This window comes from Chiloscyllium punctatum, chromosome 22, assembly GCF_047496795.1.
Source record: "Chiloscyllium punctatum isolate Juve2018m chromosome 22, sChiPun1.3, whole genome shotgun sequence".
In the NCBI taxonomy this organism is placed as follows: domain Eukaryota; kingdom Metazoa; phylum Chordata; class Chondrichthyes; order Orectolobiformes; family Hemiscylliidae; genus Chiloscyllium; species Chiloscyllium punctatum.
Window position 1 is genome coordinate 12,624,535 of NC_092760.1, and position 24,180 is coordinate 12,648,714.

Consider the following 24,180-nt stretch of genomic DNA (forward strand, 5'->3'; position numbering starts at 1 on the left):
AATCTCAGTCAGGCCAGCAGTGGAATACTCTGTGGTTGGCATGTTTCTAATGCTGATTGTTACCCACTGATGACTGCCGAGACATAATATTAGGGTTGAAGTTGACTGTAACAATTTCGTAGTTGAGTGTTTGGTGCTGGAAAAGCACAGCTGGTCAGGCAGTATCTGAGGAGCAGGAGAATCAATGTTTCAGGCATAAACCCTTCATTGGAAAGGGCTTATGCCCAAAACATCGACTGTCCTGCTCCTCGGATGCTGCTTGACCAGCTGTGCTTTTCCAGCACCACACTCTTGACTCTGATCTCCAGCATCTGCAGTCCTCACTTTCTCCCTGTAATGATTTCATGATGTATAGTCCATCTCCATGACAACATGCACATAGACATGGAGCTTACGTGCTGTTAATCCTCACTCACAATAACTTGTTAAATTCCGTAGTCCTTTAGGCTAGCAAAACGTTCCAAGGTGTGTCAGAGGAGTCCTGTTCAGGCCATTTGATGAAGACAGGGAAAAGGTTAGGACTTCCAAAGCTGAAGAAACATCCACCAATGGGATGTACAAGAGGCAAGAATTGCTGGAGTCCAAATATTTTGGAAAATTGCAGGGAGGGAGGAGATTCCAAGGAACGTTTTGGCTGAGCTTATGTTTATGTACAGAGGAACCTTGATTATCCGAAGGACACAGGTGGGGGGAGTATTTTGTTCGGTTAATCGAATTCCGGATATTCGAATGCAAGGCATGGGGAACTTGCGATCTTGCCGGATATTCTATGTTCGGACAATCGAATTCTGGATAATTGAGGTTCCTCTGAAGAAGGGGAGAGGTCAGTCAGGAATGCCCACACTTCATTGCAGCTTGCAAAATTGCACGTGCAGTCTCTCTAGGTTCCCTCTAATGCACACACAATTGCTCATTTGCTTGCTCAATCATATAGTCATTCAGACATACAGCACAGAAACAGACCCTTCGGTCCCACTCATCAATGCTGACCAGATATCCTAACCTAATCCAGTCCCATTTGCCACCACTAGGCCCATAGCCCTCTAAATCCTTCCTATTCATATACCCATCCAGGTGCTTTTTAAATGTTGCAATTGTACCAGCCTCCATCACATCCTCTGGCAGCTCATTCCATACATGTACCACCCTCTGGGTGAAAAGGTTGCTCCTTAGGTCCCTATTATATCTTTCCCCTCTCACTCTAAACCATGCCCTCTAATTCTGGACCCAGCCCAGGGCAAAGACCTTGTCTATTTGTTCTATCCATGGTCCTCATGATTTTATAAACCTCTATAAGGTCACACCTCAGCCTCCGACGCTCCAGGGAAAAACAGCCCCAGCCTATTTAGCCTCTCCCTGTAGCTCAAATCCTCCAATCCTGGCAACATCCTTGTAAATCTTTTCTGAACACTTTCAGGTTTCACAAATCTTTCTGATAGGGAGGTCATCAGAACTGCACACAATATTCCAAAAGTGTCCTAATCAGTGTCATCTACAGTTGGAATATGGCCTCGCAACGTCTATACTAAATACTCTGACCAATAAAGGAAAGCATACCAAACTCCTTCTTCACTATCCTATCTACCTGTGACTACACTTTCAAGGAGCTATGAACCGGCACTCCAAGGTCTCTTTGTTCAGCAACACTCCCTAGGACCTTACCATTAAGTGTATAAGTCCTGTTAAGATTTGTCTTTCCAAAATGCAGCACCTTGAATTTTATCAAAATTAAAATCCAAATGCCACACGTCGGCCCAATGGCCCATCTAACCAACCTTCTTCACTGTCCACTACATCTCCAATTTTGGTGTCATCTGCAAACTTACTAACTGTACCTCCTATCCTCACATCCAAATCATTTATATAAATGATGAAAAGTAGAGGGCCCAGCACCGATCCTTGTGGCACTCCACTGGTCACAGGCCTCCAGTCTGAAAAACAACCCTCCACCACCACCCTCTGTCTTCTACCTTTGAGCCAGTTCTGTATCCAAATGGCTAGTTCTCCCTGTATTCCATGAGATCTAACCTTGCTAACCAATCTCCCATAGGGAACCTTGTCGAACGCCTTACTGAAGTCCATATAGATCACATCTACTGCTCTGCCCATATCAATCCTCTTTGTTACTTCTTCAAAAAACTCAACCAAGTTTGTAAGACATGATTTCCCACACACAAAGCCATGTTGACTATCCTGAATCAGTCTTTCCTTTCCAAATATGTGCAAATCTTGTCCGTCAGGATTCCCTTTAACAACATACCCACCACTGATGTCAGGCTCATCAGTCAATAGTTCCCCAGCTTTTCCTTACCACCTTTTAAATAGTGGTACCACGTTAGCCAACCTCCAGTCTTCCAGCACCTCACCTGTGACTATCGATGATACAAATATCTCAGCAAGAGGCCCAGCAATCTCTTCTCTAGCTTCCTGCAATGTTCTAGGGTATACCTGATCAGGTCCTGGGGATTTATTGACTTTTGTGTTTCAAGACATCCAGCACTTCCTCCTCTGTAATATGGACATTTTTCAAGATGTCGCCATCTATTTCCCTACAGTCTATATCTTCCATATCCTTTTCCACAGTAAATACTGATGCAAAATACTCCTTTAGTATCTTCCCCATCTCCTGTGGCTCCACACAAAAGCTGCCTTGCTGATCTTTGAGGGGCCCTATTTTCTCTCCCTAATTACCCTTTAGTCCCTAATGTATTTGTAGAAACCCTTTGGATTCTCTTTAACCCTATTTGCGAGCGCTATCTCATGCCCCTTTTTTGCCCTCCTGATTTTCTTATTTAGTATACTCCTACTGCCTTCCAAGGATTCACTCGGTCTATCCTGTCTATACCTTACATATGGCTTTCTTCTCTTTCTTAACCAAAACTTCAATTTCTTTAGTCGTCCAGTATTCCCTATACCTACCAGCCTTCCCTTTCACCCTGACAGGAATATACTTTCTCTGGATTCTTGTAATCTCGTTTCTGAAGGCTTCCCATTTTCCAGCCGTCCCTTTACCTGCAAACATCTGCCTCCAAACAGCTTTCTAAAGTTCTTGCCGAATACCATCAAAATTGGCTTTCCTCCAATTTAGAACTTCAACTTTTAGATCTGGTCTATCCTTTTCCATCACTATTTTAAATCTAATGGAATTATAGTCGCTGGCCCCAAAGTGCTCTCCCACTGACACCTCAATCACCTGCCCTGCCTTATTTCTCAGGAGTTTTACACCTTCTCTAGCAGGTAGGTCTACATACTGAATCAGAAAATTGTCTTGTACCCACTTAATGAATTCCTCTCCATCTAAACCTTTAACACTACGGCAGTCCCAGTCTATGTTTGGAAAGTTAAAATCCCCTACCATAACTACCCTACTATTCTTACAGATAACTGAGATCTCCTTACAAGTTTGTTTCTCAATTTCCCTCTGACTATTAGGGGGTCTATAACACAATTCCAATAAGATGATCATCTCTTTATTTCTCAGTTCCACCCAAATAACTTCCCTGGATGTATTTCCGGGAATATCCTCCTTCAGTACAACTGTAACGCTATCCCTTATCAAAAACCCCACTCCCCCTCCTCTCTTGCCTCCCTTTCTGTCCTTCCTGTAGCATTTGTATCCTGGAACATTAAGCCTCCAGTCCTGCCCATCCCTGAGCCATGTTTCTGTAATTGCTATGATATCCCAGTCCCATGTTCCTAACCATGCCCTGAGTTCATCTGCCTTCCCTATTAGGCCCCTTGCATTGAAATAAATGCAGTTTAATTTATTAGTCGTACCTTGTCCCTGCCTGTCCTGACTGTTTGACTCACTTCTGTTCTCAGCTGTACCCGTCTCAGATCGATCTCTTTCCTCACTATCTCCCTGGGTCCCACCCCCCCACCTTACTAGTTTAAACCCTCCCAAGCAGCTCTAACAAATCACCCTGCCAGTTTATAGTCCCTTTCCAATTTAGGTGCAATTCATTCTTCTTGTACCAGGTCACTTCTACCCCAGAAAAGATTCCAATGATCCAGCACCAGTTCCTCAGCCATGCATTCATCTGCACTATCCTCCTATACCTTCCCTCACTAGCTCGTAGCACTGGGAGTAATCCAGATATTACTACCCTCAAGGGCCTCCTTTTTTAAATTCCTGCCTAACTTTCTATGTTTTCCCTTCAGAATCTCATCCTTTTCCCTTCCTATGTTGTTGGTTCCAATGTGGACAATGACCTCCTGCTGGTCCCTCTCCCCCCTTGGGAACATTCTGCACCCTCACTGAGACATCCTTGATCCTGGCACCAGGGAAACAACACACCATTCTGCTTTTTTGCTGCTGGCCACAGAAACGTCTGTCTGTGCCTCTCCCTAGAGTGTCCCCTATCACAATCGCTGTATGAAAATGCTCACTCTAGGCAGGCTGTCTCTCACGTGCAGTCCATTTGGGCTGTGCTGCACCCGTTCTCACGAACAAACACCAATTCCTGGCTCACGTATACTCACAGGCCCATACACACTCACCACAGTCTTTATATTAGGAGAGGCCATTGGGCAAGTAATTGAATTTCTTGGCCAGTGTGACTGGGAGATATTGTGGGGCATTCGTCCAATGAACCTCTAAGACTTTCATTCCTCTCCCCAGATTAAGTCGCTTAGGACTTGCTGAGTGAAACAAGTAATGAATAAGTAAGTTTGGCAAACAACGCAGCATACTCCATGTATGTTCTCTTTCCATTCCTACTTTTCTTTGCTCCAGCATGAAGTTTGGGCGGAAAATCTTGTATGTGAATCATTTGGGGGAACTTGAACAGTACCTAAAGTGCGAGCGAATGGTGATTCCACAGTGTGTGAAAAGGTATGTTCATTAAACCACACCCCTGAGAGAGAGGTGTTCATTTTTAATATATCCAAGATTTGTACAGGACCCAGTTTGGCAGAGGGAGTGTAATCATAGTGTTTCTTTTGAGGAAAGGTTCATCTTTGCGTACTTGTTATTTTGGAAAATGTATCGGATATTTTCAGTTGTACACAGGCTATTTTTGTGTGCAATTATAATGTGTGATGAGTGATAGGGAGGACCTATTTAGAGTAATTGCACAGAAGGAGGCTGAATCCTAAGAGTATACAAGTGCATGTTACTATTACTGTCCAAACTGTTGCAAAGGGCACTGAGGATATGAAGGGTCAAACATCTGACCCGGTCATAATTCAAAACAGCCATGATGTCAGCCTGGAAACAGACCGTTGCTCAATTGCTCAGATCAGCAATTGAGACTGAGCTCAGAAATGTGAGAGAGGGGGGCAAAAGTGGATTAAGAGGTTTCCAATTTCCAGAATAAAAGGTCAAGGAATGGAGTTTTACACACAGACATTTGTATATTCAGTCAGGTTTAAACTGGAAAATAAGGATGACAGCCTCAAATGAGAGACTAAATACAAAAGCCTTGTGTGTAAGTTGGTAACTACATCTTTCAGTCTTTTCAACTACAGCGGTTTGCACAGAAATAGCAGCATTCTTAATGCCCTGTTATCTACACTTCTCACTGACATTGCAAAACTGACACTTCATTGTGGGAGGGCTCTTGTTAATCTTCTTAAACGTTAGAAAGATGAAGCTATTCATCTGCCCATTTCCTTTGTTTAAAATCTTTCAACCCGTCAGAGGTTTGGCTCAGTTCAAACTCTTGCCTCTTAACCTGAAAATTGTTTACTCTTTGGATTCAGCGAACCAAAATTCCTCCTCCTGTGCCACAATCATTCTAAATAGGTCCTCCCTATCATTCAATCCCATTAGTGACGATCATAAAAGGACTGTAAAAAAGTGCTGACCTTCAGAGAAGTTATGAAATGCAGACTTTGATGGTCTGTGTAGGCAGAGTTGTAAAAATTCAGGGGAATCACTTGCAGAGTTCTTTTGGGGTCCATGCTGACTTATCCTTCAGCCAATGCCACCAGAAACATTATTTGCTGTTTGTGGCTCTTTGTTGACCAGCTGGTTAACTTGTTTGCATAATAAGTGACTGTACTTCGAGTTTTACCGAGCCCTGAAGCATTTTGACAGTTCTTAGAGCTTGGAATTGATGCCATGATTTTTGTTGCTTGATGGCAAGATTGTGTCTGATGATTCAATGTCCTCGTTATCTTGATCTATTGGTTTTCTTTAGATTTGATGAGCGTATTCAGGCAACACAGAGACTCAAGCCACAAGAACCTAAAAAGCAGTTACCTCATCAACAGTTTGGAATCCCTCTTCAAGAGTAAGTATTCTCATGTGTTTTGATGTTGGCTTTGTTAATAAACAGGAGAAAGTGAGGAACTGCAGATCAGAGTTGAAAAGTGTGGTGCTGGAAAAGCACAGCAGGTCAGGCAGCATCTGAGGAGCGGGAGAATCGATGTTTTGGGCATAAGCCCTTCATCAGGAATGTTTGGGGAGTGGGGACTGGGGGAATGCGATAGGTAGATGAAGATGGGGGGTGATGATAGGTTAGTGGGGAAGGTGGAGCGGGTAGGTGGGAAGGAGGATGGACAAGTGGGACAGCTCAAGAGGGTGGCGCCAAGTTGAAGGGACTCCTCTCCTCACCTCATCCCAGATCCAACTCTCCAACTTGGCACCGCCCTTTTGACCTGTCCTACCTGTCAATCCTCCTTCCCACTTATCACCATCACCCCCACCTACATCTACCTATCACTTTCCCAGCTATCTTCCACCTCTATCCTCCTATTTATCTCTCAGCATTCCCTCTCCCCATTTCCGATGAAGAACTTATCCCTGAAACGTCCACCACTCTCCTGCTCCTCAGATGCTGCTTGACGGGCTGTGCTTGGCTGGTTTTCCTCACCTCTTCTGGTGGCAATGATTCCTTCTGAAGTTGATATTTTGTAGGCAGCAGTAGGCCCTGGTACCTCCCCCATTCTGCATGAGTGCGGTCAGTTTCGATTGGCTGTGGGGCAGCAGATTCCGTTCTCCTCAGTGTCCCACAAACCTGCCCCATATTCCTGGCAGCATTGCTGTGTGAAGTATTAAGCCAGATTGATACCTTCTGAGCATCCCCTTACCCTCCCTACAGTTTCTCAACGTACATATATGCATTCAGAACCAGGAGTTGTTGACCACAGTTTGGAGAAACGGTAAAACAGAGCTGTGTGTCTGTGCCATATGTACTTAAAGGAAACATTTGAGTTTCTGTTTGGCTGCAGAAGTGTATTTCAGCCTGCACCTTCGCGAACACCATAGTCACTCCTTGTAGCTGTGTGTGATAGTAGAGAAACAGTGGGATATACACCTCCATTATGTAGGGGTTCTGATTGTATATTTAATGTTATATTTTGTTACGTTTGCTGTAGGCTCAGAGAAAAGGACCCTGAACACAAAGCCATCCCGCTAGTAATGGAACAGACTTCCACTTACATCAGAAAGCATGGTTGGTAATGTGTATTTAAAGCATGACCATTGTTTTCATGCAGCCATTCAGCACAGAAACAGATCCTTCATGCCAACCAAGTATCCCAAACTGGCCCCACTTGCCTGTATTTGGCCCACACTCCTCTAAACCTTTCCTATTGATGTACCTGTCTAAATGTCTTTTAGACAGTAAATCTGCTGCAGTTGCTGCTCACAATGTGGTTTTCTCTACTTAAGGAAACAAAGCACAGTCTGGGTGCAGAAAGAAACCCTGAGCTCCTTGTTGCTGCTATTCCAACACCCCATCCTGCTCCCCGGCCAACATCTCTGTCTCAGGCTTGCTGCGGTGTTCCAGCAAAGCTCAGCACAAGCTGAAACAACAGCACCTCGTTGTCCGCTTGGAACTCTACAGCCTTCTGGACTCAATATTGAGTTCAACAGTTTTCAGGCTTGAGGTCTCCCACGCCCTTACCTCAACCCCCAAACAACAGATTTTGTTATCACATGGTCCACTATTACACATCGTTAGTCGCTAACCATTTCCATTAACGCTGTTCACCTTCCTAGCCTCTCCTTTGACTGTCCAACTGTTCTTCTGTCTCTTTGGGCTCTATCCCTCCTTAAAAGTTTACTCCTTACTCTCTCCCCATCTTCTGCACATAAACCAACTATTTCCTGGCTATCGTCAGTTCTGAAAGAGTCACTGGACCTGAAACGTTAACTCTGATTTCTCTTCACAGAAGCTGCCAGACCTGCTGAGCTTTTCGACAACTTAAGTTTTTGTTTCTGACTTTAACCCCTTTGCTCACGGACTAGGTTTATTGTTTTTAAAAAAGCTTATTATTCGTGGAAAAGCACGAAGAGCAAGGAATGCTGACTTAGAGAAGCAAAAACAGAAATTACTGGAAAAGCCTTGAGAACGGAAAAGCCTTGAGAACGGTAACTCTGATTTCTCTCCACAGATGCTGCCAGACCTGCTGAGCTTTTCCAGTAATTTCTGTTTTTGCTTCTCTAAGTCAGCATTCCTTGCTCTTCGTGCTTTTCCACGAATAATAAGCTTTTTTAAAAACAATAAACCTAGTCCGTGAGCAAAGGGGTTAAAGTCAGAAACAAAAACTTGTCGAAAAGCTCAGCAGGTCTGGCAGCATCTGTGGAGAGAAATCAGAGTTACCGTTCTCAAGGGTAAGTAGAGAAGGTCACTGCGGAGCTTTTCTGGTCAACTTCTGTCTTTGTTTCTGATTTACAGAATCCGTGGTTGTTTCGGTTTTTATTAATGGGTTAAAATGTTTGTTATGTCAGTTCAGTTCGATGATGTGCTGCTTTCTATCATCAGGTTTGAACAAGGAAGGGATATTCCGGAGGTCGGCTAACATGTACCTGGTAAAGGAAGTACTGGAAAAGTACAATAATGGTGAGTGGGCTGCTGGACAAGTCACACTGCATGCTTTCGGCATATTTTAAGGTGTGCCTTTTAGATCATTGCCTTATAGCCTACTGATGACAAGCAGCGAGGGAAAACTGACATTGACTTTGCAATTTATCAGACTCTCACCTCAGCAGAGATGGAGTAATCAGCTTCTAAACCATGCCTGTCCAGGAGCCCCAAGGGGTTAGATCCAACCTGCCATTGGGGTTCCAGATACAGGAAATGCTCCTCCACTCAGAGGTCACCTCTCTCCCACTTTAGCTGCTGATTGACTGACTCATTAGTGATTAGTCAGGTCCACGCCCCCCCCTACAACCCACCCTCCCCTCCTGGTACCTTCCCCTGCCACCACAGGAACTGTAAAACCTGTGCCCACACCTCCTCCCTCACCTCCATCCAAGGCCCCAAAGGAGCCTTCCACATCCATCAAAGTTCCACCTGCACATCCACTAATATCATTTATTGTATCCGTTGCTCCCAATGCGGTCTCCTCTACATTGGGGAGACTGGGCGCCTCCTAGCAGAGCGCTTTAGGGAACATCTCCGAGACACCCGCACCAATCAACCAAACTGCCCCGTGGCCCAACATTTCAACTCCCCCTCCCACTCTGCCGAGGACATGGAGGTCCTGGGCTTCCTCCACCGCTGGTCCCTCACCACCAGACGCCTGGAGGAAGAACGCCTCATCTTCCACCTCGGAACACTTCAACCCCAGGGCATCAATGTGGACTTCAACAGTTTCCTCATTTCCCCTCCCCCCACCTTATCCCAGTTCCAACCTTCTAGCTCAGCACTGTCCTCATGACCTTTCCATCTTCCTTCCCACCCTCCTCTCTGATCCATCACCTTCATCCCCACCCCCATCCACCTATTATACTCTTAGCTACCTTCGCCCACTCTCCTCTCTGATCCATCACCTTCATCCTCACCCCTCATCCACCTATTGTATTCTTTGCTACCTTCTCCCCAGCCTCACCCCCCTCCCATTAATTTATCCCTGTAGGCTCCCTGCCTTTAGTCCTGATGAAACGTCGATTCTCCTGCTCCTCGGATGCTGCCTGACCTGCTGTGCTTTTCCAGCGCCACTCTAATCTAGACTCTGGTTTCCAGCATCTGTCATCCTCACTTTTGCCCACCTGACTCATTAGTGAGCCAGTACGGGAGAGAAACACCTTTTGATTTGAAGAGCAGCAAGTTGCAACCAACATGAGTAACTTCCTCCAACCCTGAGGTGTGCACAGCAGGAGTGGTGACAATGGCAGTGGTGAGACTGCTGGAAAACCTGACCACAAGGAATCAGAGCCTGTTGGGTAGGTGCAGGGGAAGGAAGATCCAGAGAAACATGGTCTTGTCAGTGAGTAGAGGAAAATGGGAACATGAAAAATAGGAACCGTCCTCCACCATTCATTCTGTTAACACAGTTGTTCCTGTGCATTCTCCACTGGTATCTTTTGAAGAGTAAGAAAAGAAATGGTATTAAACCTCAGGACAGCAAATCAAAATGGATCAGAGATGACCATAGGGACTGTAAGGTTGTATTGTTCATGTAGTGAGCTGTGCTGTGGCCATGGTACAAGATAGGGGTGGAATTCTTCTTTTCAAATCTTCTCAAAACTCGCTTCTGCCTCCTCCTGACTAGTTTGTCAGTTTTCGCTGCAGGACTAATTCGTAAGCAAGATCTTAATTAGGAACTTAGGTTTTGTTACCTCTTTTGTGTGTGCTGTCATTAAAACATCTGTAATGCCAGGTTGCATTGCAGGAGCCCATTATAATGGAGGAACTAAGTAAAATGATGACCAAAATGCCATCAGGTTTAGTTATTCTAACTTTTCACGTGGGTGGCAATGTAAAGTGAGCCTGCAAAGGACAGTGATGACACACATATGTGCTGGATATAATCAAAACATGTTAGGTGGTATTCCTGCTACAAATAAATTTTACATCTCCCAGTTCACATCACTTTATTAGAATCAATATGCTGTGTATACAGATTGGTGCTGGCTCAGGTCTTGTTGATAATAATATTGTAATGGAGTGCAGAGTATGAAATATAATTTGGATACATGAAATGTGAGCTGCTGGAACCACAGTCCACACATGGGCTCTGTGCATTGGCATCATATCGTGCATATTAATATCAAATGCATGCGCATTTATCACTTGGCATTTAACCGGAGGTATGAGTATCTGAAATACTTGTCTGATGTGACTTCTCTGCAGGAGTTGTCGTGGATTTTGAAACCTACAATGATGTTCATCTGGCAGCAGTTATGCTGAAGACTTTTCTTCGAGAATTGCCTGAGCCTCTGCTGACTTACAATCTATATAACAAAGTGGTCTCATTGGGAAGTAAGTTCTGCACTTGATCCAACGTTTGGCATTGTTGCTATTGTCTTGTTCCTATGTTGTATGTTCCCGAATATTTATTGTATTGTCCTGCTCCAGTAAGTTTCCCTTTGAAAGAGTGGCATTTAGTAAGAATACCATTTGATGTTCAGTAAAAACTGACTCCAGAAATTGTTTCTCACTTAAAGCAGCTACACTTACTCCATTCACTAATTAAGCATTGCACTGTATAAATAGGAGCAGATGTTACTGAGCAGCAGAGTGGCACTAACCACGGTGTTCCCAGGAAGCAATAATCTTATTCTGAATTATTAAACAATCAAACGTCACTATTTTATGTAGTGTACATAGATCAAAGTTAAAAATCACGCAACACCAGGTTATACTCCAACAGGTTTGTTTGGAAGCACTAGCTTTGGGAGACAACCATCTGATGAAGGAGCAGCTCTCTGAAAGCTGGTGATTCTAAATAAGCCTGTTGGACTATAACCTGGTGCTGTGTGATTTTTATCTTTGTACACCACAGTCTAACACCATATCTCCAAACCATTCATTGATCAAATTACTCTCTTTTCTTACAAAATAGTTGGATCATTTTTGTCCTGAATGTACTAACTAGATGACCTTTTGTTTGGCTGCTGCATTTGCATACTTCACTGACTGTAAAGCCTTGATGCTGGAGCAAAACACAGTACTCAGTTTGCACAAAGCAAGATTCCACAGATGTGATAGTGACTAGATAATCTGCTTCAGAGTGTTGCTTACATTGTGATATAAAGACTGCAGCCAGTCAGCTTATCAATGCTGGCATTATGATTCATACGGATCTTCTTCCAAAACCTCTCTGCTTAACCCCATCGTCATATCCTATTGTTTTCTTCTTCATTTGCCTGAACCACTCCTTGCGGTACTGATTTCCACATTCTTAAGCTGTTTGGGTAAAGCACTCGTCCTGAATTCCTGATTGCTGTTATTAGTGATACATTTATCAATTCTAGTTTGGACAGCCCCACAGATGGAAATCACTTCTATATGTCTACCCTGTCAAGGCCTTTGTGCAGATTACTGTATAACCTTCACTTTTCTCAGTGAGAAAGCCCTCATCTTACCAATTCTTCCTGATAAGATTAAAGGATAAATGTAAAACATAGAAAATAGAAGCAGGAGGCCATTTGACCCTTCAAGCCTGCCCAATCATTCAATATAGTACCTTGTTCCTGTTTTCTCCTCCTGTCCTTTGATCCCTTTAGCTCTAAGAACTATATCTCTTTCTTGAAAACATTCAGTGTATTAAGACCATAAGAGGTAGGCGATTCAGCCTTTGAAGCCTGTGCTTTGGCCTCAACTGCTTTCCGAATTCCACAGACTCATCACTCTCTGGGTGAAGGAATATTTCCTCATCTCCGTCCTAAACGGCCTACCCCATATCTTTAGACTGTGACCCCTGGTTCTGGGCTGTCCGGTCATCAGGAACATCCTTGCTGCATTTAATCTGTCTTCGTCCTATTAGAATTTTACAAATTTCTTTTAGAATCCCCTTCATCCAAACTCCAATAAATAAGAGTCCTGACCAATCCAGTCTCTCCATATGTCAGTTCTCCTGTTTCAGGAATCAGTCTGGTAAACCTTTGTTACACGCCCTCAACAGCCATAAAAGGAGACTAAATCAGCTCAAGGCACTCCAGTGTGGTCTCACCAAGGCCCTAGATGTCCTTGCTCCTGTGCTCAAATCTTCTGCGTTGTAGGTCACCGTTCCATTTGCCTTTGTTTTTTGCTACCACAGTGGATAGCCTCATATTTATCTCCATTTCATCTGTCATGTATTTGGCCACAAACCCAACTTGGCCAAATCACACTGAAGCATCTCTGCGTCCTTGTCATAGTTCATCGTCCCACCCAGTTTTGTGTTATCTTCAAATTTGGAGATATTACATTTAGTTCCTTCATCTAAATCATTTATATTGTGAATAGCTGGTGTCCTAGCACTGATCTTTGCAGTACTCGACTAGTCACTCCCCGCCACTTGGAAAATGACCCGTTTATTTCGATTTTGTTTCCTGTCTGCCAACCAGTTTTCAATCCATTTCAGTCCAACGCGCTTTAAGTTTATGCATTAATCTCTTATGTGGGACCTCATTGAAAGCCTTTTGAAAGTCCAGGTAAACCACATCCATTGGATCCCCCTTATCAACTTTATTACTTACATCCTCAAAATATTCCCGTACATTTGTCAAGCATGATTTCCCTTTCATAAATCCCTGCTGATGCTGACTGATCCAGTCAATGTTTTCCAAATGCTCCGATATTACATCTTTCATAACAAACTTGAGCATTTTCCCTACTACAGGCACTGAATCGATACTTCCCTGTTTTCCCTCTACCTGTTTTTTTCAGAGTGTGTGGTTACTGTAGCCACCCTTCAGTCCATTAGGAATTCTTCCAGAATCTGTAGATTCTTAAAAGATGCCGACCAAATGCATCCACTGTTTCCAGGGACACTTCCTTAAGTATTCTGGGATGTAGAATATCAACCTTTAATCTTACCAATTTCCCTACTAATACTGATTCCTTTCATTTCCTCCCCCCCCCCCCCCCCCCCCACCCCCCCCACGATTTCCTGTATTCCCTAACGTTTTCTGGGCCTCCATTGTGAAGGCAGAACAAATTTATGTATTAAATCAGTCTGCCATCTCTTTGCTCCCCATTATAACCTCCCCTTCTGGAGATTGTAAGGGGGCCTACATTTTCCTTCATTCAACTTTTTCTCTTCACGTTGCCTATCAAAGCCTTTATATTTCCCACATGTTTACTGTCATACTCTGATTTTTCACCCTTCAATCAGTCCCTTTGTCCTTACTTGCTGAAATCTAAACTGCACATCTGTGTTTTTTGGCCAATTTATGTGCCCTATTCTTGGATCTAATATTGTCCTTAATTTTCCTGTTTTATTTTGTGCAAGACAGAAAAGAACAATTATTAAAGTTCTCCATGTGCTCTAAATAGTTTGCCATCGACCATGCACCATCATCCTTTCAAATAACATTTCCCAGTTTTATTATAGCCAGCTTGTGCCTCATCATATTTATCTGAACAGAACAACCTCAGTCATCCGAACATTAATTATCCAAACAAGATCTCAAGGTCCCGTAAAAACATTATCGGTTATCCAAACAAAGTGCTCACCATCTGTCTCGTTTGGATAATTGAGGTTGTTCTGTAATCACATTCACCTGTTAAGCTGACCAGGCAGAACCGAACCTCTGTTTACATCTTTCAGAAAATAATGAGCTTGATCACAGTCTTGATTCATTTTTAATGGGTGTAGAGGCCGAAACAGCCTTAATTCAAAAGACTAAATCAGAATTCTCAGTTAAAATAGCTCACAAGGAATAAAAAGAGCAGGAGCACCAATTCAGGAATCTTGTGTTTTATTGAAACCAAGACACTGTGGAGATGGAACTTTACTTCTTTCTGTACTATACCTGGTATGAGACTGCTTGTTGCTGACAGTACCAGAAATGGGAGATATGCTGTTTGCCAATGGTAATGTTTCATCTTTAATTAACACTATGTTAACCAAAAATGTATTGATTTTTATAAAATATTTACAACAGGTTTCAAATGTTTCATTCCCTCTCCATTCGAGCGGAAGCTACAGCATGTTCACAGTTATTTCAAGGCTGCGACTGTCCTAAACCATATATTAAAAATGGCTTATATTACGGAGCTGGTTACAGAGAAAATCTTTACCTCCTCAAACTGCAGTGGTTGTGGAACTAGTTAGAGGGAATGTGTGCTACATGCCTCTTATATTGGAGGAGAACAATTCAACATGCTGAGTATGTGAAGGAGGAAGTCCAGAATGAGATATTGGCACAAGTATAAGTGTATGTTTCCTTATTGTGGAGTGATTGGACATAGCTCATCTCTTCCTGATGAATCTCTCAATCTCAGCACAGTTGAAAGAAAGGGACATTGATTGAGTGGAGGTTGGAAAGCACATTGTCTTGAGGGTGAAGTTTACAGATGGAAGGAAGCTGATTTTCTGCATTATTGAAACTTCAAATGCATTGTGTGGAGATCGAAGGTGGTAGAAATTTGCAAAATGCATATTGTCTTAAAATCCGTTTTCCTTTATAATTTGGAATTGTCATCAGAAAACAGCTCTGTAAATTCTGTGAGCTGCTGAATGATTTTCCCTGCTGCTAGAGCACTGAGTACACTCAGAAGCTGACAGATTTCCAAGTTCTCTACTATTACTAAAATGAACAGAAACCTGAAAAAAAAAGCTTTGATTTCAGGTCTTTGCTAAATTCATACACTGTAGTAGAAAGCAGTAAACACATTCCAGATTTGATTAATACAAGCACTTTGGTGAATTGGCATCATCCTTTGCAACTTTGTATGATGCTTATTTAATCAGTTTTATCTTTCCTCTTGCACGTTTGTGCTGTAGTTGCACAGTGTTCAGGTTTTGTGTCTAACCTATTTTCTCTCACTGAATAGAAGTACCACAAAATAAACAGATAGAAGCGATTGTTGAGATGATTCAGTTTCTCCCGGAGGATAACTACACTGTGCTACATTACTTGGTAGAGTTCCTGGGAGAGGTAAGTTTGGTTGTTTTGGTTTTTGAATTTTGAAATAACTTGCCCCATGTAGCCTAACTGCCCAGAAAAAAATTGTTTTTCATTGACATATTTTTAATTGACTGGTGTAGGTTTAAAGTGATGGAAGTGAGGGGAGATGAGGAAAAGTTTTTCCACATAAGAGGGTGGTGTCTGGAATTTGCTGCCCAGTTTAGTGATTGAGACAGAAATCCTCCCCTCTTTAGTGCTGTAATCTGCAGGGCTACAGACCAAGTACTGGAAGGTGTGATTAAAATGGACAACTAGTTTTTTTTTCGCAAACGTGCCCACATGTTGAACTGAGTGGCCTCCTTCTGTGGTATAATCTTTCTGTGGTAGTGCAGTGGATTTGCATTCAGTCAAAAACCAGGGATGAAAGTTTCTGGGTTTTTATGCATTTAAATTCCTCCACACTGTTCATGAAGATCTGCAAAGAACTTTCCTCTGCAAAAGACCTAAATGTGATCTGATTCCCTGACAAGGCACTGACATGCAAAGAGTTCTTTACGTGGACCTAAATCGTGAGGCATAGGTGCGTTAAGAGGTCTCAGCATAGCTGGCTGTTAGGCAGCGTTGTAACTGAAAACAGTTACCTGATACAGAGCATTTTCATAAGTTCTATTAGACATATCAGTCTCCTCACTTCCTCTGCACTCCAACATCTCCCAAATATTAACCATATTGACTTCCCACCTGTCCATTAGTTAGAAACAACTATAAAACATATTGATTTATAATTGTCTGAAAAAATTGATTATTACGATATTTGTAATTTGGGATCACTGTTGTGCAAATCTTTATAGAGCCCATGCAGAAGATTTATATCCATTTTAGCAGATTGTATTCTAGATGTTCCTATGTGTTTCAAATCATCATCATTTCCTGTTTGAGCATGTTTAGTCTGTCAGATATACCAAATATTTGTGTTGCTTTACTTTGTTTGTAGGTACTTTGCAATTTTTACAGAAAGCAGATATCCTTTTAACACATTCGCCCTTCCATCTTACCATTACTCTTGAACTCCAACTCTTTAGTATGATAAATGTGGCATAGAACTGAGACAAACACAGCAGGGCTGTCAGCAAAGGTTTGATTTTGAGCAGTCAGGAATTACATTAGGAGCAATGGAGCACTTGCAAAATTCTAGTTGACCCCCGATTTTGAGTGTAGCTGTGCATCCCTAGAGTATTGCTCTTATGATTCCTGCATCACCACAGTGGAGTGCTGTCACTGAAGTACCCAGGTATTGTAGTGATACTTGTCATTCTTTGAAGTCTTTAGTGATTTTGTTTAGGTCTGCTACGTGAGCAATGGTTACTCCTGCCATATGAAAGTGCTCCAATTCTGATAGAAGATGTGAGCATGAAGCTCTCTCATTGGGTATGGTGCAGGTTAGCTGCAGAATGAGTGTCAATCAGTGCCTAGATCAACCACAGGCACAAATATGCAGGGTGACACTTTAGTGCAGTTAGAAAGGAATGCTGCACTGACGGAAATGCCGTATTTTGGCTGAGGCAGTAAACTGAGACCCTGTTTGTCTTTTTTGGATGGCAGGTGAACAGCTAGGATCCCACTTCTCTATAAATTGTTGCACTCTGTGTGATAATATCTCTGAATGATCAGTCAGAAAGTCAGTGTGCTGTAGCCAACACGTGAGAGTTTCACTCAACACTGCATCTATCAAATATAGTGTTTTGATTTAACAGAGAACAGGTTTCCCTTAGCTAAACATCTAAGTTGATGGAACAGCATAGTCTAATAGAGTATGAATACTTGATGCAGACACTGTTATACCTGTGATCCATTGCCAGGTGTGTCAGCTGTAGAAATGTTAAGATAATAGATGATTTTCCACATAAAGAAATGTCTCATATTTAGCAACTACAAGCCAACATCAGCAACGGTAAAGTTCTTTTCTATCCTGTTAGATCAGTAGTGAAAGCAGGAAAGAATCTAAAGGCAAGGGTTTCATTAAATCCTGACTGAAGAATTAATGTATGATGTTTAACCTGTTGCTTTAGCCTGACTATGTTGTATTTCCTGTCTGTTCCTCAGATTGCTGACAACAGTGACCTGAATAAAATGACTGCATCCAACTTGGCTCTAGTGTTTGGACCCGCTCTCTTATGGGCAAAGGATGCTGCAATTTCACTCAATGCCATCAACCCCATTAATAACTTCACTCAATTACTCTTTGAAAATTATATTGAGATATTTCCAGCCAAATAAGATAAAGCTTTACCATCTTAAACCACTGGAGTCAAATCAGATTGCCCTTCACTTTCTAAATGTTTGTGGCAGCACACAGAAGAAAAGCCAACAAATTACTGGGTGTGTACCCTTTTAGTTGAGGGGATGATTAGCACCTCATAATGCTGCTTGGTCTATTTGGTGGCTCTAATCGTTTGAGTCTGGGGCTGGAATCCGTGACTCTTTGATAATTATTGTAATGGGAATGGATGTTGGAGAACTACTTTGGTTTAAATTCTGAACATTTCCTGCTCTATCCTTGTGCTTTTAGTGTGCTGAGATCAATCATTCAATCAATTTAAACATCTAATTTTGGAAAAAAAAAATGCAAGATTTACAAAAAAGAATTATTGCTGGGATATTTCTATGCTGGATACACCTGAAACTGAATAGAATGAATACGTTTTTGATTCCATTTTTAAACAAGGGATTTTTTTTTGCAAAGGTGTTCAGTTTCATGGTGTTGTGTACAACTTTATCAAAATTAAAATTTCTGTACCTTTTTCATCGATCCTGTGCCAGTCTAAGAGAGCTGAAGGTGGGAGAGCAGGGTATATATTTCATTTGTTTAACTAGTCAGAACAAGTTGGGAATTCATTCTGACGAAACAGCATGTCAAAATGGTATTTGTTTAATCAGCTTTGAAATTTTTAATATTGAAGAACATTATGTTGCAATTTTTGTTTTAATGTTTTAATAAGAGTTGTTTGAAGAGAGAGTTATCTGTTGAGTGTCAGTGACAGTATCATGGGAGCTAACTTGATCAGAGAAATAGTTCCTGAGGCTAGAAGTAGATGAGCTGATAATACCAATGCTGTCATTATCTTGAGATGCTCCAGGTTGTCATTCTCTGCAAACTAAGCAAATATTTTGTCAGACCTGTGGGGATTCTGTACTGTAAGAGTCGTCTCAGGAAAGTGTGCTCAACTGCCATTCCATTGTTGATGCTGCTCCTGACTGACATTCCACAATCAAATATAGAGGCTTACATAATTCCTCTTGTTCAAAGGGATGAAATTGGGTTCTGCTTTTAACTGGGGATTTGGTGATTGATTGGCAATTTCACATTGATAGAGTCATGATTTGGAGATGCAGGAGTTGGACTGGGGAGGACAAAGTTAAAAATCACACACAACACCAGGTTATAGTCCAACAGGTTTAATTGGAAGCACTAGCTTTTGGAGTGTCACTCCTTCATCAGGTGAGGAGTAGTGCTCTAAAAGCGAGTGCTTCCAATTAAATCTGTTGGATTATAACCTGGTGTTGTGTGATTCTTAACTTGAGAACATAGAGAATCATTGTGATTCTCATGATAATGTCATCAGCATTCAATATTTAAAACCAAAAAAGCGAACAAGTTATTGGCAGTAAACTTGCATCTTTACATACACTTCAATATCCACTAAATGAAAAGTATGATTTACTAAAATAAATGTTTGTTTTCCAAGTTCAAATTCTGCAATCCAACGTTTGACCAGAAAGCCAGTCTTAAGTCTATTCTGATTTGGCTGCATTAACTTGATTAAAAAAAAGCATGTGGTCAGAATTTGGCATCTTCCATCTGCCATACAGCATCTTAATTATTTTGTCAGAAGCCATGAAGACTGTTTTTTGGGAAGTGGGGCATACTGTTTATTACAACTTACAACCGGAAGTCAAAATTTTAGAAGCATTTTAATGGTGTTGCATAAGGAAAAGATTGAAATAGGCAAGTTTTAAACTTCCTTGAATAACTTTATTACCTGTTTGTTACAAAAGGAAACCTGAATTTACACTGGGATGTTTGCAATGGATTAATGTAAAATGTTAGGTTTGTGTTGCTTTATGAATGCAATCCTTCAGTCTGAGGTAGAGTTTGATGGTGTTGCTAAAATTTGGTTTTGCGTGTTTTGATTAATAAGTGCCATAAACAAAGAACCCACTAATGTCCCTTCATTTGGTTTTCTGTCCTGGAGGTGTGAGGTCTTAGCCAAGGTACTGGATCTCTGAATTGAGTGGACATTTCAGCCTAGATAGTGAATGATGTTAGGCATCACAGTTGAGATTGCTCAATCCTCACCAATAGCAGTCAAGTTGGATAGTGATCAGAAGTAAGAATCCTGTTTTTCCTTTCTCTTCCATCTACTCTTCACCACTTTCTCTTCAGTGTGCTGAAGCTAAATATTATATCCCAATCTTAGAGTCATACAACATAGAAACAGTCCCTTCGCCGAAACCAATCCCAATGATCCACAGCCTGCTATGCCTGACCTTTTGAGACTCTGCTGGAGGAATGTTTCAAATGTTGCAAGTATTAGCTCCACCAGAGTGTCTGGCAGCACATTCCATATTTCTACCACTCTAGTGATGATTTTTTTGTTGTTTAGTCCATTTTACCTTTAACTGTAATTGCAGTTGTGTTGGAGAGTAGATATTTCCACATTGGGCAGTAATGATCACATCTTCCCTGCAACACTGACTGACCCTGGTACGTTAGCATTCGTTAAAAAGAAACTTCTCTAAACTCCAAGAGAGTTTATTGTTAACTATGGACAGCAGGAATTAGGCAAAGATGAGATTGAGATATATCTGGTTTAAAACTTCCAAGTTTAAATCATTGCAGCATCTGTAGTGATGTTATTGGATTAAACTCCAACCAGTTTTAATCTTTCAACACTTTAGAATTGACAGGAGCTTTTAATATTTTGCCTTCCTTTTTACATTGCTGGCATCTTTCCAAGAAATGTGATTTTCCAGGGTCAATGAAGTCTGTTTTTCATCTAACGGAAATATACTGATTCTGTTGATTGCTATTCCGTAGCAAAGTAAGATGATTGTTAGTGTACATATCTCAGGTTTGGCTCTCAGATTTGTCTCATTGTGTTATCCTAGTATTTCAAAGCAGAATTCCAAACAAGCAAATGCAAAAGGGGCTAGATATTTACAATCACATTGTAAATGTGAAGTGGATCTGAAAGAGCAGGAGCAATTTTGGAGGTGGCTCACTACATTTGGTTAATGAACTTTTCCCCTCTATCCTGGGAGTAGAATGATCAGTGGCCTCCTGCGTTGAAGAAGTTTCATGCCTGTTGAAACCATATGGAGCTCCACCCCTATGAAATCCAGCCTTCAAATCAAAACTTATAAGTATCTGTATATCAAAACGATTGCTTGTTGTGACTTTGTTTAGCTGCAGATGTTATGAAATCCACCACAATAGTAAAGGAAGAACTGAGTGGGTCTATGGGATAATCTAACTAGCAGGGAGCAAGTTATGAAACAGTAACCTAAATTTCACGTGATGTACAAAACCCTCAATCAAAATTCGTAAACAGTTGCTGTATGAAGTCTGTACATTAGTTATATGCTTTCTTTTATGCGTGTAGTTATTTAAAAGTCTGTTGCTTAATAGTCAGAATCATACTGCACAGAAACAGACCCTTTAGTCCACACCAACCAACTAAACTAGTCACATGTCCCTCCAAACCTTTCCTAATCATGTACTTATATCCAAATGTCTTTTAAATGTTATAACTGTACCTGCATCCAACACCTCCTCTGCCAGTTCAATCCACACACATACTATTGTGTGGAAAACGTACACAAACTCTTTTCAAAACTTTCTCCTCTTCACCTTAAAAATATACCTGTTAGTTATGAACTCCCCAGCCTAGGGAGAGAGAGCCTTGCTATTCACCTTATGATTTTATAAACATCCACAAGGTCACCCCTCAACCTCCTACGCTCCAGGGAAAAAGAAAATCCTAATCTCTATCCAGCCTATTTTTATAACTCAAACCCTCCATTCCAGCTCCATCCCTGACAAATCTTTTTTGCCCCTCTCCAATCTAATATTCCTCTATAACAGGGAGGCCAGAACTGCACACAGTACTCCAGAAGAGGCCTCACCACCATACAACACAGCCTCAACTCCTCTACTCAAAATGGTCTGAGCAATGAAGGCAATCATGTTAAGCATCATCTTAACTACCCTGTCTGTGACGCAAGTTTCAAAGAATTATGTAACAGAACCCCTGGGTCTCTCTAGAATTTTGCTTTTCTTTGCTGCAATTTATTGGCCTCATTTTCAGATTTATGTGAAATGAGGATTAAACAAATTGTGCACATCCTGTACAGCTCCTTCTCTGATCTTTTGAGTCTAAAAATCTATTCCATGTTTGAAGCAAGGAGCAACAAGCAAGCATTAAATATACATAATGATTTTTAACTATTTTAGGATTTCTTTAAACAGCACCTGCTCAAACTTTGTTCTTTTAGCTATTTATAAAATCCTGCTGTCTTCTCCCTTCAACAAGGTGAGATTGCCTTATTTTTGTTCCTGTTGTGTGGAAACAAATTTTAGTAATTGAAGTTTTTTAAAAAACTTGTGACACTCTAAAAATTAGATATTCAGATAATAAAATCCTAGTAATGTGCCAACTATTCATCCATACTATTTTTCTGTACTGTCGAATGAGTTTTTTTCTACCTCACTGTTATTCATCTTTTATTGGGCTGTTTTTTCTCTGCTCTAAGACTAATGTTTTTCTTGTTGAGATAAAGTTGTTTTACAGTAGGGTTCTACAAGTGCAAGCATTTCCAACTAAACCCAAGAATAAAAGTTGGAAAATGCAAGGACTGTAACCGCATTGTTAGGTTCATCTTTTCACTTGTGAGCCCTAAGATTTTAACACGTAGGCATTTGTAGACACATTCCTCGTCATTGTAGACACATTCATAGAAACATCTATTTTAAAATTTCAAAGTGTGAGATATGCAAAGAATCACATACATAATATGTTCGACTGTATCAAAAGTTTTTTGGGACAAAGGGTGATTATAAATTCTTTGAGGCTTCTTTCTTTCTGGGTAAATCTAGTCCACTCTGAAAAAAGTCTTTGTTCCAAAGCCCAAAGAGTTGCTTATCCATTCACCATTCTCCTTTACCCCTGCTGGGATGTCTAGAATTGGCTGGTTTCTAAAACGATGTCTTTAAAATGTATGTGTCAAGAAATCTATGACTGCCTTCTAATGTTGCTGATCAACACTGTTTTCTCTATGCTGCTTCCCCAGACAATCAGTGTTAGAATATTTTTAGAAACCTGGCTATTTTTCATTCTAGTTTTGTGATTTTATAACAACTTTAATCTCTCGTCTTTTTATTACAACTGTCCCGTTTATTGGGATGAACATGGCGGCAACGTATTTTTATAAAAATGAGAATTTCTAAGAATGCGTCTTTTTATGTTCAGTTTTAATTTTCTGATAAAGGCCTGTAGTAATAGTGCGCTGGAAGGGAAAGAGTATAGAGAAAACTTTCAAAGTGCTTTCAAAGTACATATTCGTCACCAGACCTATAGATTCGTAACTGGGTGGATTAATTTTTGTTTTTGATCATTACAGAGTTAGCAAATAAATGGCTGATTATACAAGTGGCTGCAAATATAAAAGAGGAAAGTGCTTAACTACCCTTTACCTAACATTCAAAACAGGCCCCATGACAGAGTACATTTAATCTTTAATCATGCTTTTATACCTGTCTGGAAAATCAAATTCAAAATGAGGGTGTTGGACAGGGGTTTAGAAAGTAAACAAACTTAGTTGTACATGCCACAGAATACAATCATCCTATTATTTTAAATTTACTATGTTGTGCTTCACTTTGTTCACCCACATTAAGGGTTGACTGTATGTTTTCTTAATATTATTGACATTTATTGCAAGTCACTTGTTCGTTACCTAATGCTTTAATATGTGCGTTGGTCAGTGGGAGGTGACACTCCATCTCAATTTCAGGAGACCAGTCACATGTGTTGTAATTTGCTTCGTTTTATAATGTAATGATGATCAAAGTGACTTTAAAATAAAATACATATAGACTGTATCATACCTTGAATTGAGCATTTCTTTGTTTCTAAGTTTAAAAAGAATAAAGTTAAAGTGCATTTACCCATATTGTATCTGTTAAAAATAGCCATTTATGGCAATGTGTTTAACGAACTAGGACCATGCTCAGAACTATGCAGGTCTGGATAAAGAGAGTTTAAATAAAATGTTTCATTGTGTTATCCAAACATAGAAGTGTGAATAATCTTTACATAAACTGACCTTTCCCTTTCTCACAGCTGAATCTTGAACAAAGATACTGTACAGGCTCAGTGGTTAGCATT

General features: G+C 41.0%; 1 protein-coding gene across 4 annotated transcripts in view; it reads left to right on the forward strand.

Annotated features, from left to right (window-relative positions):
* Nucleotides 1-23,894, forward strand: part of arhgap1 (Rho GTPase activating protein 1) — a 53,865-nt gene extending 29,971 nt beyond the window's left edge. For all 4 annotated transcript variants that reach the window (XM_072591801.1, XM_072591804.1, XM_072591802.1 and 1 more), the window contains exons 8-14: nucleotides 4,736-4,834; nucleotides 6,144-6,236; nucleotides 7,324-7,400; nucleotides 8,715-8,792; nucleotides 11,028-11,156; nucleotides 15,660-15,763; nucleotides 17,837-23,894. In XM_072591801.1, coding sequence (XP_072447902.1) covers nucleotides 4,736-4,834; nucleotides 6,144-6,236; nucleotides 7,324-7,400; nucleotides 8,715-8,792; nucleotides 11,028-11,156; nucleotides 15,660-15,763; nucleotides 17,837-18,010 — 754 coding nt within the window. In that variant the 3' untranslated portion in view covers nucleotides 18,011-23,894. The remainder of the gene's footprint in view (nucleotides 1-4,735; nucleotides 4,835-6,143; nucleotides 6,237-7,323; nucleotides 7,401-8,714; nucleotides 8,793-11,027; nucleotides 11,157-15,659; nucleotides 15,764-17,836) is intronic.
* The last annotated feature ends 286 nt before the right edge of the window (nucleotides 23,895-24,180 follow it).